Source organism: Rousettus aegyptiacus, unplaced genomic scaffold (assembly GCF_014176215.1).
Source record: "Rousettus aegyptiacus isolate mRouAeg1 unplaced genomic scaffold, mRouAeg1.p scaffold_m13_p_9, whole genome shotgun sequence".
In the NCBI taxonomy this organism is placed as follows: domain Eukaryota; kingdom Metazoa; phylum Chordata; class Mammalia; order Chiroptera; family Pteropodidae; genus Rousettus; species Rousettus aegyptiacus.
In genome coordinates, this window is record NW_023416312.1 from 32,193,384 (window position 1) to 32,208,065 (window position 14,682).

The 14,682-nt window shown below is 37.5% G+C and overlaps 1 protein-coding gene across 1 annotated transcript in view; it reads right to left on the bottom strand.

Annotated features, from left to right (window-relative positions):
• Positions 1–14,682, bottom strand: part of DGKK (diacylglycerol kinase kappa) — a 95,442-nt gene that overhangs the window by 25,835 nt on the left and 54,925 nt on the right. Inside the window, exons 8-12 of the mRNA XM_016153268.2 lie at positions 9,552–9,654; positions 2,942–3,125; positions 2,122–2,230; positions 1,229–1,368; positions 242–323 (exon numbers count right to left, since the gene is read on the bottom strand). Coding sequence (XP_016008754.2) covers positions 242–323; positions 1,229–1,368; positions 2,122–2,230; positions 2,942–3,125; positions 9,552–9,654 — 618 coding nt within the window. The remainder of the gene's footprint in view (positions 1–241; positions 324–1,228; positions 1,369–2,121; positions 2,231–2,941; positions 3,126–9,551; positions 9,655–14,682) is intronic.

Here is a 14,682-nt window from a genome sequence, read left to right on the forward strand (position 1 = left end):
GTAGTTAATCCATATATATTTTACATGAATATTTTGAATGAATGAATAAATAAATGGCCAAATGAATTATATCCCCAATACCTAACATGGTTTCTGATCAATAGCTACTGATTGACATGTTCCCAGTTTTCAGTAATCTCCTCCTCATTGTGGACAATACAAATACTTCTCTCTGGATTTTTGTCTCTTATTTCACTGTATAATAAAGATGTTGGCCTGAATTACACCTGGCAATAATTACCTCAAATTGGGGTACATCCATTTCAACTTGTCCGCTTAGCAATGAAGTTTGTCTGGGAGTCTCACGGATCATCACACTCCATCTGAAATTAAGTTCAAAGACAGATGTTTAGGACTATGTTTCATCGCAGGCTGGCATCAATGCTTCACATGCTAAAAAAGAGGTTAAAATGTTTATGTGTTGGGTAAAGATGGATTTTAGGGGATAACCAAGCTATCTCAGGTTACCTGATTTCAAGGTATACCACAAGAGGGGACACTGCCTCATGACTTCTAGGACAGTACGATGAAAGGAATTCCACTACAAGGTTCTCAGAGAGCAGTGCTTCTCAACCAGAGGTAGCTATCAAGATCATCTGAGGTGCTTTTGTAAAATACATATACCAGGGTCCTACTCAAGACCTACTGAATAGTAATCTTTGTGGTAGGACTGAGCTTAGTATCTTGAGAAAGCTCCCTGGAATATCCTTATGGTCAGTCATAAATCAAATACTATGCCCTAGCATAGGAAGTCTTTCTTCTCAGAAGATAGATCACAATCTCTCTTCTCTAGAGCAGAAACAATTTAGGTCAATAGTATATGAATCCTCATTTTTTTAGTTTCTTTGAGAACATGATGAAGCTACAAACTAGTTTTTATAATATTCTAGAATAAAATAGAAAGACGAAAACTTAGGAAAAATATGCTTACATAGATAATTGACTGCAATTTGAAGAAGGTTCACAGAACCCTTTAAATGTACCCATTGGGCTCCTGCTCTAGGATATTTTAAGTTGATGAGATACTATATTGACCTTCAAAGGATACATTACACTCTAGACCCGGGCTTCCTAATAGTCAAGGCCCCCTGCCTCACCCAAACTGCCCTGCACTAAAGCCAGAAACACCATTAAGAAGGTTAGAACATTCCTGATTGAGATGATATAACTAGGAGTAACTTATTCACAACTGGAAGAGGCACAATTGCCTGATCTTTCAGCCGCTCACCTGTCTAGGATCCTCACACTGGCCTGCTCCACTCTGTTGAGTATTTTCAGAGGTGACTTGTTTTTGTTCCAGAATGCACCCCAGCCTAGGACACGGGCCAGATCATTGCCAGTTCCAAGAGGGATGACTGCCAGCTGACACTGCAAGAACAAAACCAGGCACCCTTTTCAGACAGTCCTACCAATATTCACTCATAAAAGAACCCAGACGATGCTCTCAAAGCTAGTGGCAATAAAGGACTACTGATTCTAGGAAGTGTGATAGGAAGATATTTGAAGTTAAGTGAAATTTTCCCTAAGGAGTTAGGCCCCACTCCTGGCCATACAGAACCTATTTAGTAAAGGGAAAAGTTGCTGGACTATATCAATATTTATAGCCATTCTTATATAATAGAAATATAGCCACAAATTTCTGTCTAGGCTGGGCCAAAGAAGCCAGGTACCTCCAGAGACAAAGCTACTGTATTCAGAAGAGCAGAGAGCAGCTTAGGGAAAAGAGGGTGAGAGAGAAGAAAGTTTCTACTACTCTTGAAACTCAGGGAAGAAAATCAATTGACTTAGAAGGGGTAGGAAATTAGGGGCTGAACATTGCCTGAGGCCACTTCTTTTTTGCTTGTTCTCTTCCTCATCAATTATTCACTTTGGAGGTTGAGGAATAGAACACTCAATTTTCCCCTGCTAACTCCTTCATTTCTCCTTCCACAGATAGACAACCAGAAAACAGTCTAGGTGAGCAGGCTTATATTAGGAATTTACTAGTTAAATTGAATATGAAACCAGTGGAAAACATGTATTTTACAGACAAGGACAGTGAAGACCAGGGACTTCTTGGGATAAGAAGCTCTACATCCCAGTCTCTCTAGAATGGCTAAATCAAGTCAGCTAGGAACTCACCCTTTCATGTAATCCAAAGGCATCAATCAGAGATAACACCCAGCTCACACTGCCATCTCCACCACAAACTACAATGCGAAAGCGAGCAAAGTTCTTGAACATGGACAGCCTGGAAGGAAAGGGAGAAAAGGGAGTCATTTCATGAACTTCTGGGTTATACAATTCTTTCCTACAATGTCCCAGGCCCAAGTGCTGCTGCTTCTGCACCCAACTACTAGGCTACTTGCTTTTTTTCCCTTAGTCCCTATCTCTCTGTGTACCAAATATCATAGGCAGTGCTCTCACACGTAGTCCTGGAGATCAGACATTGCCTCAACCCACACTATTCTGTGCCTAACCTTGCTCTGAAAGCTACTAGTACCTAGCTGAAGCTACTTGCTGAGGTCTAGGAATACTGCCTTGCATGGTGGTTAGTGAGCTGATAGAAACCAGGACTGAACAGTCAGTTGTTCCTGTAGTAGAGATATATCTATTTGACCCCAGGAAAAAGAATGAGTGAGTGACAGGAAAAGCGAACAGCAGTATTCATTTGCCTCCTCCTCTGGGGTCAGGAGACATAGCTATACCTCTTCTAACCAAAAAAGGTAGAGCAAATCTGAGAGAAGAACATGGCTTGAAAGGATTTTTGGGAGAGGGCTAAAAGTCCTCCAACCAGCCAATCCAAAATACTCTGGATTTATGTGTCTGTGTTTTGATTTGAGAAAATGGATCTTTCCTGCTCAGGTATTAGAACTAATTCAAGAAAGTCTACCCTACTCTAGAATGTATAGAAGGGAGAGTCCCTTCTGTATACCCTCTATATGCCTCACACCATGCTTACCCGGGTTCAGGTCCACCCTTCACCAGGTCGAACACTTGAGACGGGTTGAGGTATTGCTTAAATTTTCGGAGGAAGATGATCCCTTGGTGATCGCCACTTTTGGAGTTGATGAAGATGAGAAGGGGACATGAACAGGCTGATGACCAATCAAGATTCCAGAAGTCTGAAGATACTACTAATTGGCCTGATACATGCATAAAACAAAAAGAAGAAAGAAAAAAGACCAGAGCCATTGAAATAAAAACAAGACTTGACTTAACATCAAGTTTTGCAATGATTTTTTTCATAAAACAGTTCTATTGAGGTATAATTTATATACAAAGAACTGCACATATTTAATGTGTACGATTTAATGAGTTTTGATATATGCAAACACCCATGATACCATCACCATGATCAAGGAAATAGACATATACAGTATCTCCCAGAGTTTCTTTGTTCTCTAGACTCCCAAGATAGAGGAACAAATGGGAAATTAGTATAAATCCTAAGCTACTCTTATTAAAAAAGACAAATAACAATAAAAGAAAACCCCACAGCTGGTCTTTGCCCAACTGTGGCCAGGAAAGCAACATTTGCTGAGCAACTACTATATTCTAATCATCATGCTAGATACTGCTATGAGTATAGCCCTTGTCCTCAGGCTGGGGAGACAGGCTCATACACAAGAGTATGTTGGAACACAAGGAATAAAGAAATTGGTGCCACAACCAAGGATTAATAAAATACTGAGAGGAAACTGAGGAAAGAGAAGGTCGAGGGCCTAGAAGGAGGATCAGCATACAAAGTAGTCCTCTCTCTGCATGGGACAGAGCTTGGTTCTCACAGTGAGAAGATACCAGTTCAGGAGAGAAGGGAGGAAAGGCTGCCTTTTAGCCAGGAGCTAATGATAGAACATATCAATATGAGTTGAAGCAGGGAGCTTTAATCAGTCCTCTAAGGCTCTGACAGAGCAATCCAAGTTATCATACCAACTTTCAGGGGAAACAAGACTATAGGGAAATTATCTAAACAGGAAAGAGGCTTTTAATCATTTCCAGCACTGAAGTTCCCCATAGAGAAGTGAAGTTATGGCAGTCTAAATCACTAAAGCCTGCTAGTTCGTGTTGAGCTTTAGATCCTATTGGCAGGGAGATAGGCAGAGACCAATGGTCCCCTAGGAGATGCTAGACAAATTGTGAGCATCCAAACCTATGAACTGTGGCTTGCCAGGGATGACCCAACAAAAATAAATGCAAAAAGCAAAAGGCATGTGGCTTGCTCCTGAATGGTGTGGGCCAGTGGAGTAGGTTTCGATGTCCCATTTGTTATAGCCTGGGTGAAAGAGAAACTGAAGGGAGACTGCTGACTTGAATAGATTTTATGGCTGTTTTGCCTGGAAAAATCTAAAGTGGTCTTCCTCTATGGGCCAGTTTCTAAGCCAGCTAAACAGTCATGCACCAAATTTGCAGGACTTACCAGGACTCACAGCTAAGGAGAATCTGCTATGTACCTTCAGTAGCATAGCTTAAAAGTAGTTACTCCCCCTGAACATATTATGCAAAAGTAGTACCACCATTTTCAACTTTTTAAAAGAAAAAGTAATAAGTCAACTTATGGTAGTTAAGACATATTAATTTATTTACTCAACAAATATGTATTGAGGGCATTTTCTATGCCTGTTATGTTCTGAGAATACAGTGGTGGACAAGATAGAAGCAGTCTCTGCTCTTGTGGATAAGAAGAGGGATAAGAATATATATTTATATTTACTAGTATATACATGAAGGTATTCAATAAAGTAATGAAAGTAAACTGAGTAGAGATGGGATGTGGCTGTAGGAGATTGAGATCAGAGAAAGGACAGCAGAAAGACTTTTTACTTAATATGTGTATATGTGTGTTTCTATTAAAAATATTTGATACCTGTGGATATATTAACTAGTCAAGAATTAAATTTAGAATTAGGAAAAATAATTATAATAATTCTATCTGAAAGATAAATACCCTTGAGGGTATAACTGAAATTATTGGTAGATCTATTTGATAGCTTAGAGCATGGGCTGCTTTCTGCAGTGTAATTCTACAAGAGAATGCAGCTGTGTGCCACAGCTGGTTGCCACCCTCAAATTTATTCACAAACCTAGAGCAAACATCTTAACTTCTTTGAATGCTTATTTCTCTATATGTACAATAGAATCAAGTTGTAATAACTAATAAAATAATTCAGGGTGGGGATGGAAAGTTGCTAGATAAAGAGAAAATTATATAATTAAAGCAACTTGAACTTCAGTGTCAAACCTAATTTGGTTATAGATGGGAAGACAGGGGAAAGCTGTGCTGGCAGGAAGTCATTCCCAGGAGAATACAAGGGCAGCCCCATTTATCATTTCCTCTATAGTCAGAGAATATCTGAATTTGAGCAAGGACAACTTTGTGAAGAGGATCTTGTGAACAAGGTGACAAAACGGCTGGTGTTGTGGGTTGAAATGTAGCAATGTTAGGCAGATTCATAACCAGGTAAATAATCATGCTCACCGGTTGATTTTGAATAGGTTGATGTTAATTGTCCTGTATTAGTTAATAATTTTAATCAATTCACATGAAAACACAGAAAACTACCTCACCAACTTTGAACTATACAAAAGTAGAGGGAGATCTACTGGATGTGAGAATCAAGATTGAAAAACGACCTCAGCAGGAAGATGGGTCAATGTCAACAAGAAGAAAAGGGATAAATTTGAAGCTTGGCCTTTAGGCTCAAGGACATAAATTTCAGCAGAACAGGACAATAGGAACTTGGCTTGGTAGCATCAAGAATGAAAAGGGCTTAGGGGATTTAGTTGACTTTAAGGTCCAGATGAGTCAACAGCTTGAAAGAGCCTTTAAGAAATAGCATGCTTTTTTGAGCTACATTAATAAAACCACAGTGCCCCAAATCAGGGGGCCAACAGTCCCTTTCAAATTTGTTCACTTCATACCACATAAGTGTTAAATTAGCATAAGATTGGCCTACTGTTCCCCTTCCTGAATTTTAAAATCCTCCTTTACAAATGTTTACTCATTTAACCCTCATAATGCACCTAAGTACTATTTTTCTCTATCGTCAGAAAACATATGGCAGATGAAGCACAGAAATGTTAAGTAACTTGAGCCTCACAAGTTAGTAAATGATGGAATATGCTCCCAAGAATGTAGTATCAGCAACATCTGGGGACTTGTTAGAAATGCAAGTTCTTGTGGCCTACACAGATCTACTGAATCAAAAGCTCTGGGGGTAGGGCCTAGAAATCTGTATTTTAATAAGCCTTTCAGATTATTCTGATGCATTCTTACATTCGACAACCACTGCACTATACTCTTTTGCCTCCATATGAATCAGGGATACTGTCTTAGTCATCTCTTAGTCTCTAAATTGCTTGTCACTGAGCCTTACATGTAGGCAGTATTCCATAAATATATTAATGAATTCATGTAACAAATCTTGTCTGTGCCTATACCATGTACCCAGGTCTGAGTAAAGTTCTAGGGATATAGAATTCACAGTCTGGCCTGGGCGACAGATGTGTTAGGGACTATATAATACAGCATGTTAGGTGCTCCGAGATATTGGTTTCAGGTTTACAGCAAAGAAAGTAATCTGTCTGGGAAAGTGAGGAGGGGCAATTACAGAAGCCTTCAAATAAGAGATAATGTTTGATTTTGTTCTCACCCTATAAGATGAGAGAAGGAATTTACCAAGCAGACTGGATAGGAAAAAAGGGTTATTAGAAAGCATTCTCAGAAATTAGTTTGTTTACTGAATGAATGAATGGATGAATGAACAGGTACTGCATTAACAATGGCAAGCACTTCCTTAGGAAGTCATCAGCTGAATGCCTCCACCCTGGATGCTGGAGAAGGGATTCCCTAGCCTGGCTAGAGGGGTTGGACCAGATCATTTTTAAGGAACTTACCATCTTGAAGATGGGGTAGGACTTCCCAATAGGAAACCTATTCATTAAAGAACATATTTGCCTAGGCCGAAAAGCCAGGAAAAGTCAAAAAATAGGGAGGTCTTAGAAGACAGTTCTAGACAGGCCAAATAATACATGATAGAAATAAGAGTTCTCAAGAGTGAGATTCAATTGAATCGAGATTGTAAGCGATAGGAGGAAAGGCTAAAATCTCTCTCATGGGGAATTAGATAAGCTACTACACACAAAGATTGGCTTAGCCCAGGCGCTTTAAGCAATACTATTATGTTTTTGGTAGAAAGCAAGAGAAAGTAGTAATGACATTAATCGACAATCTATAACAAGAATAAGAAGTGATGTAGGATAGAAAAAAAACTAAACAAAAAATCTTCTACAAGGACAGGAAGCACAGGTTCTATTGGGCCAATCACAAAGGATAAGTGGCAGCCACTTAACACCTATTTGGGGTGATTTGTGAGATGCTAAGGCAGATATTCTTCAGTCTTCTCAAAGACATTTTCCCCAGGTCCCTGTAGAGGTGAGCAAAGTTTTAGATTCAAGAGTAGATTGACTATCATTAGCAGCCTGAGTTTGCTCAGCTGACTAGTTTGCTACTTTTCCTCTTCTATCAACTTGATCTCTCTCCAAGTCCCTTCCTTTTGCCCAACTGAACGCTCTTATTTACTGGCTCATCAATCTCGGTGCCTCTATAGTCAACTATCTGGTAGTCGACTCTAATATTTGAGAAATATTTGGAGAAATATTTGAGTAGATCTGAAAATAATATACGTATGCATCCCTGAGTAATGTTAGCTTTGTGTTTTGCCTATTATTATGGGACATATGAGTATGCTTGCCTAAAGAAACCTGTGTGAATGGCTCATTTCATGTACCAATGTCTATATCTGTTAGGGTTGGAAAATAAACTGTTAGAGACTATAGGGGCTATGAGTATATGTACATGTATGTGCACACATAGGCACATGTGTTATGTCTCATTCTAAGACTGTGTTGTAATGGCTACAGGAACCTTTGCCTCCTTCTATTATCTGACGAAGGAAACTATAAACCCTTCTTTTCCTTTCTTTGCTCCCAGCTAATGCAGACTCTTTCTTGGCAATGAAGTGGGCAGCAGGCATCAATTTGGGAATAATAGTTAAGTCAAAGAAATGCTGGTTCACTAATCACTTCCCACATGTCACAGATGGATAAATTAACATATTAGTGAAATATACATTGAACATTCTGGGAAGGGTTGGAACTTTCTTCCAGTAAGTGACATTGACCATATACAGAATAAAACTAACCATACACAAACTGAAATTAATGGGCAGTATATGTCTTTACTAGCTTAATGAAATAGTAGCATGTCATTTGGTAAATATGTTAGATCTCTAAACTTTGTAGTATTATTAAAAGAGATCAGGTCTTTTTAGCTGTGATATGTGATTTTGATCTTGAAAGATCATCTTCTTTAATGAGTAATGGGAGAATCAAATGAACAACTCAGTGGTAGAAAGGAAAGCCTCTCAGAAGAAGCAAAGAAAAGATAGGGAAGGAGAGGTGAACTAAAAAGACATCATTAATAAGTGCTAAAGAGTAAATTATCCCTGTGGGAATCTACAGTTTTCATTAGGCTAGAAGAACTGGGATTTAGTTTTGTGGTCCTTTTGGGGTCATTTCTGGATATTTAGGCCCTTTACGTATTATCACTTTATCATCACAATATATGGTATCATTCCCATTTACAGATGAAGAAAGAGAAGCTCAGCGAATTTAAGTGACTTACCCAAGGGCACCTAGCTAGTAACTGACTAAACTCATGGTTGCATGGCCCTCGTTTTTCCTCTTATACTATGCTTCCTCATGTCTCACCTATTCTCAAAAACAAACACATAAATAAAAAAAATCCCTCTTCTTTACCCCTGCTTTCTCTGTTCTAATATCTCTAGACCTCCTGATAGATGACTCTGTACAATGTTTACTCTTACTGTATTGATTTCATTACTACCTCCTTTCTGTGCCCTACAATTAGTTGACATTCCTAACATTTTCTTATCTGCAAGTGTCTCTACCACTCCTTTGGCACTTAGCATATGTTACGTTAATTTTTCAATTGTCATTGCACTATCCAAAATAACTAGAAGCTCTGACAATGCCCAATCTTGGATCATTTTGTAGCCTTAAAATACCTTTTAAAGAGAGTTCTCAATAAATCACTGATGCCCAGGAATGGACAAAACATCAATGAAGCATGTTGGGCTAATGATCATGTTAATTTCAGATTTGGGGACAACCTTGGTGTTAGTTTTATTTTTAAAAGGACCTTCATGCAGTTCTCCCTTAACCACCTAAATGCAAACAAACTTATTTCATGGATTATCTAGTGTCTGGAAATTGTGAAAAAGCTGAAATCCTAATTGTTCAGAAACAATTGTGACAGAGGCTACAGAGAACATGCCCGCATACACATATGTCATAAACATCAACATTTACCATTCCAAAGGTCTAAAGAAACATGAACTGTTTCTATACATATACACATTCCTACTCCCCAGAAATGTTTGAATCTTTGACTGGTTGAGTAGAATAATTTAACCACAGTCCTCTTCCCAATTCTTTTTACCTTCTCTCCCTCCCCAGTGTATTTCTGAGGTTAAAGTTTAGCTACTCACCATCTCCTTTAGGGTCACTTAGGGCAGTGGGAGGAATGACTGATGTTCGATGACTTCCAAAGCAGCATTCCTTGGAAAACTGTATCCTGCAGTCATCATGCACCTGAAATGACAAGAGAAGAAAAGAGAAAAAAAGGAGGGGGAGAGAAAAGCAAAAAACTGATCAGTCTTGAGTTCCAATTTCAAGATTTGAGTACTTAGTGCTCAAGTCTTCCTTTCTGAGATTTGGTGCTATACACATAACCCTGACTCAACCTGGACACTTTCTCTCCTCCTCCTTGAGCCTGCACCATCCCTTAGTGTGGCCTCTGAACTCTGTTCCTTTCAAAGGGGGATTTCAGAAGATACTCCTCATAGACACTGAGAAGACACCAGTCGTAGAACACAACCTTAGTGGCCTACAAAATAGAGAGTTTACTTGCAGCACAAAATTGCTAATCCTGATAATATGCTATTACACTTAAATCCTTACAACAACTGTGGGTGGTAGGGAAGACATTAAGTTCATTTTAGAAATGAGGATACCAAAGCTCATAGAGGTAAAGGTTCTTGCTAAAGGTCAAACAGCTGGGAAGTGACAGAGCTGAGACTCTGATGCCTTCCCTACTAGTGGCCATTCTTTCATGATTTCTGATATCTTCAAGCAATATTTCCTGGACAATTGTACCGTTCCTAGAATACATGAACCTGGCATGATTATGCAAAAGCAATTAAAAGATAACCAGAGGATACTAGAGTCTTCTTTCTTTAAATATTGAGATTATACTTGACATATGACATTATATCGGTTTCAGGTATATAACATAACAATTTGATAGTTGTGTATGTTGCAAAATGATCACCACAATAAGTCTAGTTAACATTTGTCACCATATATAGTTACAAAATGTATTTTTCTTGTGAGAAATTTTAAGATTTACTCTTTGGGCAACTTTGAAATATGTAATACAATATTATTAACTATGGTCACCACAGTGTACATTAATTACATCCCCTGGATTTATTTTTTTAATAACTCGTAATTTGTACCTTTGATCTTCTTCACCCATTTTGCCCACCCCACCACCCTTCTCTGGCAACAATCAATTTGTTCTCTGTATCGGCAAACTCAGGTCTTTTTTTAAAAAAGATCTCACATATAAATGAGATCCAACAGTACTTGTCTGTCTCTGTCTAATTTATTTCATTTACCATAATGCTCTCAAGGTCCTCCTATATTGTAAAAAATTGCAAGATTTCCTTTTTTCTATGACTGAATAATATTCCATGGGAGTTTGGAGAAACATGGTGGCGTAAGAGACACCCCCAGTTCTCTCCCCCTTGAAACAACAATAAGCTGAACATCTAAAACTCAACAAAAAACACCCAAACTGCACACCAGCATGTCTGAATGTGGGATTTGCACATAAGAGCTACCACAGGTCAGAACCCCAGGTGTCAGGTGGTGGACTGGGAGAAATAAAGAAGCTGCCTTTTACAGATACTGATGATAGTTTGTAGTTACAACAATGGCAAGTTGTCATAGAAAATTTTTCCTCAGTTTCTTCATACAAATACAGTGGTGCCATGGGTCATTTATGTATTTTTATGTTTCTTTAATACCGAAGAGAGTCCTGAGCCTAGAGTGCATTCTCATTATTTGTTGATTGATTGAAATAGCTTATACTAAAAAATATAATTTTGTCATCAAGACTCAATTCCATGGGATAAAAGAACAGGGCTAGAGGCATCACTCTGCCCAACTTCAAATTATACTACAAAGTGACAATAATCAAAATGGCATGGTATTAGCAGAAAAACAGATACATGGACCAGTGGAACAGAATCGAGAGTCCAGAAGTAAACCCATATTTATATGGGCAAATAGTTTTCAACAAAAAAAGCCAAAACCATACAGTGGAGAAAGGAAACCCTCTTCAATAAATGCTGCTGGGAAAACTGGAAAGCCACCTTCAAAAGAATGAAACTAGACTGCTGTCTATCACCACACACAAAAATTAACTCAATATGGATTAAGGACCTGATATAAGACCTGAAACAATAAAATACATAGAAGAAAACATAGGAATGAAACTCAAAAACCTTGGATTTAAGTAGGAGTTTATGAATTTGACCTCAAAAGCAAGGGAAGTAAAAGCTAAAATAAATGAGTGAGACTATATCAAACTAAAAAGCTTCTGCTCAGCAAAGAAATCGTCAACAAGGTAAAGAGACACCATCCGAATGGGAACATATATTTGCAAGCAATGCCTCCAATAAGGGCCTATATCCAAAATATACAAAGAACTCATACAATTCAATAACAACAAAAAACACAAATGATCCAATCAAAAAATGGGCAGAGGATCTGGACAGACACTTCTCCCTGGAGGACATACAAATGGCCAACAAATATTTGAAAAGATGCTCAACATAACTAGCTATTAGGGAAACACAAATCAAAACCACAATGAGATACCATCTCACACCTTATAGAATAGCTATAATCAACAGGACAAATAATAACAAATGTTGGAGAGAATGCGGAGAAAAAGGAACCCTTATACACTGCCGGTGGGACTGCGAATTGTTATAGTCACTCTGGAAAACACTATGGAGGTTCCTCAAAAAACTAAGAATTGATCTACCATATGATACAGCAATTCCTCTACTGGATATTTAACCCAAAAACTTGAAAACCCATATCTGTAAAGATATTTACACACCGATGTTCATAGCAGTGTTATTCACAGTGGCCGGGACATGGAAGCAATTGAAGTGTCCTACTATAGATGATTGGCTAAGAAGCTATGGTACATATATACAATGGAATATTACTTAGCTATAAGAAGAGATGGAATACTGCCACTTGCACCAACATGGCTAAGCGAAATAAGTCAACCAGAAAAAGTTGAAAATCACATGATATCACTTATATGTGGGATATAAATCTAAAAGCAACAAATAAGTAGGACAAACAGAGACCTATGGGCATGGACTATAGGCTAGTGGTTATCAGACGGTAGGAGGTGGGAGATGGGGTATGTAAACAGGGTAAAGGGGGTCAAACATGTGATGACAGAAAAAAATCTAACTATGGAAGGTGAACACGCAGTGTCAATATATATGCCTTACTGTTAAAGTATACAGCTGAAATTTATTGGATTTCGTTAACCAATGTCACCATAAAAAAATAAAAATTAAAAAAATTTAAAAAGTTTTCATTGAATATATGGACACATTTTCTTTATCCATTTAGCCATTAATGGAAACAGATTATTTCCATATTTTGACTACTGCAAATAATCCTGCAATGAACATGGAGGTGCATGTATCTTTTCAAGTTAGTGTTTTCATTTTATTTGGATAAATATCCAGAAGTGGAATTGCTGTATTATATGGTTCTATTTTTAATTTTTTGAGGAATCTCTATAAATGTTTTACATAGTGTGTTTTACAGTAATTTACATTCCCACCAACAGTGCACAAGAGTTCCCTTTCAACACATACTAACTCGTTATTTCTTGTCTTTCTGATAATAGCCAGTCTAACAGGATGAGGTGATAGATATCTCATTGTGGTTTTGATTTCCATTTCCCTGATGTTAATGAGGTGCAGCATATTTTCATATGCCTCTTGGCCACCTTGTATGTCGTCTTTGGAAAAAAAATTCTATTCAGATCATCTGCCCATTTTTAATTAGATTGTTTGAAGGGTTTTTTTTTTGTTTTTTTGTTTTTTTGTTTTTGTTTTTGTTTTTGCTATTGAGTGTATGACTTCTTCATATATTATAGACATTAACCCATTATTGGATATGATTTTCCCTCATTCAGTAGGTTGCTTTTTTATTTGCTGATGGTTTCCTTGCTATGCAGAAGATTTTTAGTTTGATGCAGTCCCATTTATTTATTTTTGCTTCTGTTACCTTTGCTTTATGATGTCAAATCCAAAATATCATCATCAAAGCTAATGTCAAGGAGCTTACTGCCTATGTTTTCTTCTAGGAGGTTCATGGTTTCATGTTTTACATTCCAGTCTTTGATCCATTTTCAATTAACTTTTATGTATGGTATAAGATAGTGGTAGATGCACATTCTTGGCATCTTTGTTGTAAATTAATTGAACATATGTGTATGGATTTAGTTCTGAGCTGTCTATTCTATTCCATTGATCTATGCGTGTTTTTATACCAATACTATATTGTCTTGATTACTGTGGCTTTGTAATATAGTTTGAAACCAAGAACTGTGATGCCTCTAGCTTTGCTCTTCTTTCTCAAAGTTGTTTTGGTTATATGGCAACTTCTGTGGTTCCATGTATATTTTAGGATTGTTTCTTCTATTTCTATGAAAAAAAAGTCATTGGAATTTTGATAAGGATTTTATTGAATCTGTAGATTACTTTGGGTATAATGTATATTTTAACAATAGTCATTTTCCAATCCATGAGCATGGAATACGTTTTCATTTATTTGTGCCTTTTTTAGTTTTTTTCATCAATGTCTTATAATTTTCAGTGTACAGGTCATTCACCACCTTGGTTAAATTAATTCCTAGATATTTTGTTCTTTTTGATGAATTGCAAATGGGACTATTTTTTAAATTTCTCTTTCTGATAGTTTGTTTTTAGCGTATAGAAAAGCAACAGAATTTTTATATTGATTTTTAAATCCTACAACATTACTGAATTTGTTTATTAGTTTTAACAGGGTTTTTTTTGGTTGCATGTTTTTGTTTAATATATGCAATGTCATGTTGTCTGTAAATAGTGACAATTTTCCTTATTTTTCATTTGGGTACTTTTTGTTTCTTTCTCTTGCCTAATTGCTCTGACTAGGACTTCCAATACTATGTTCTTTAAAAAATGGCAAGAGTGGGAGGTAGTTCAAGGTGACAGCATAGGAAGATGCTGAACTCACCTCCTCTTCTAGACACAACAAATTTAGAACTACATACATAACAGTTTCCTCTGAAAACTTTAAAGCAGCTACCAGAAGGGCAGAAGTCTTTTGAAACTCACTCTAGGGAGGCACTGGTAGGAGTAATATATACATTTTCTTTGAAACATGCTAGCACCAGTGCTGGTGGATGCCAGTTTTTTATTCTCTGCCTAACCCACTAGAGGTGGTGGATGAGCTGCCCTGCTTCCTCCA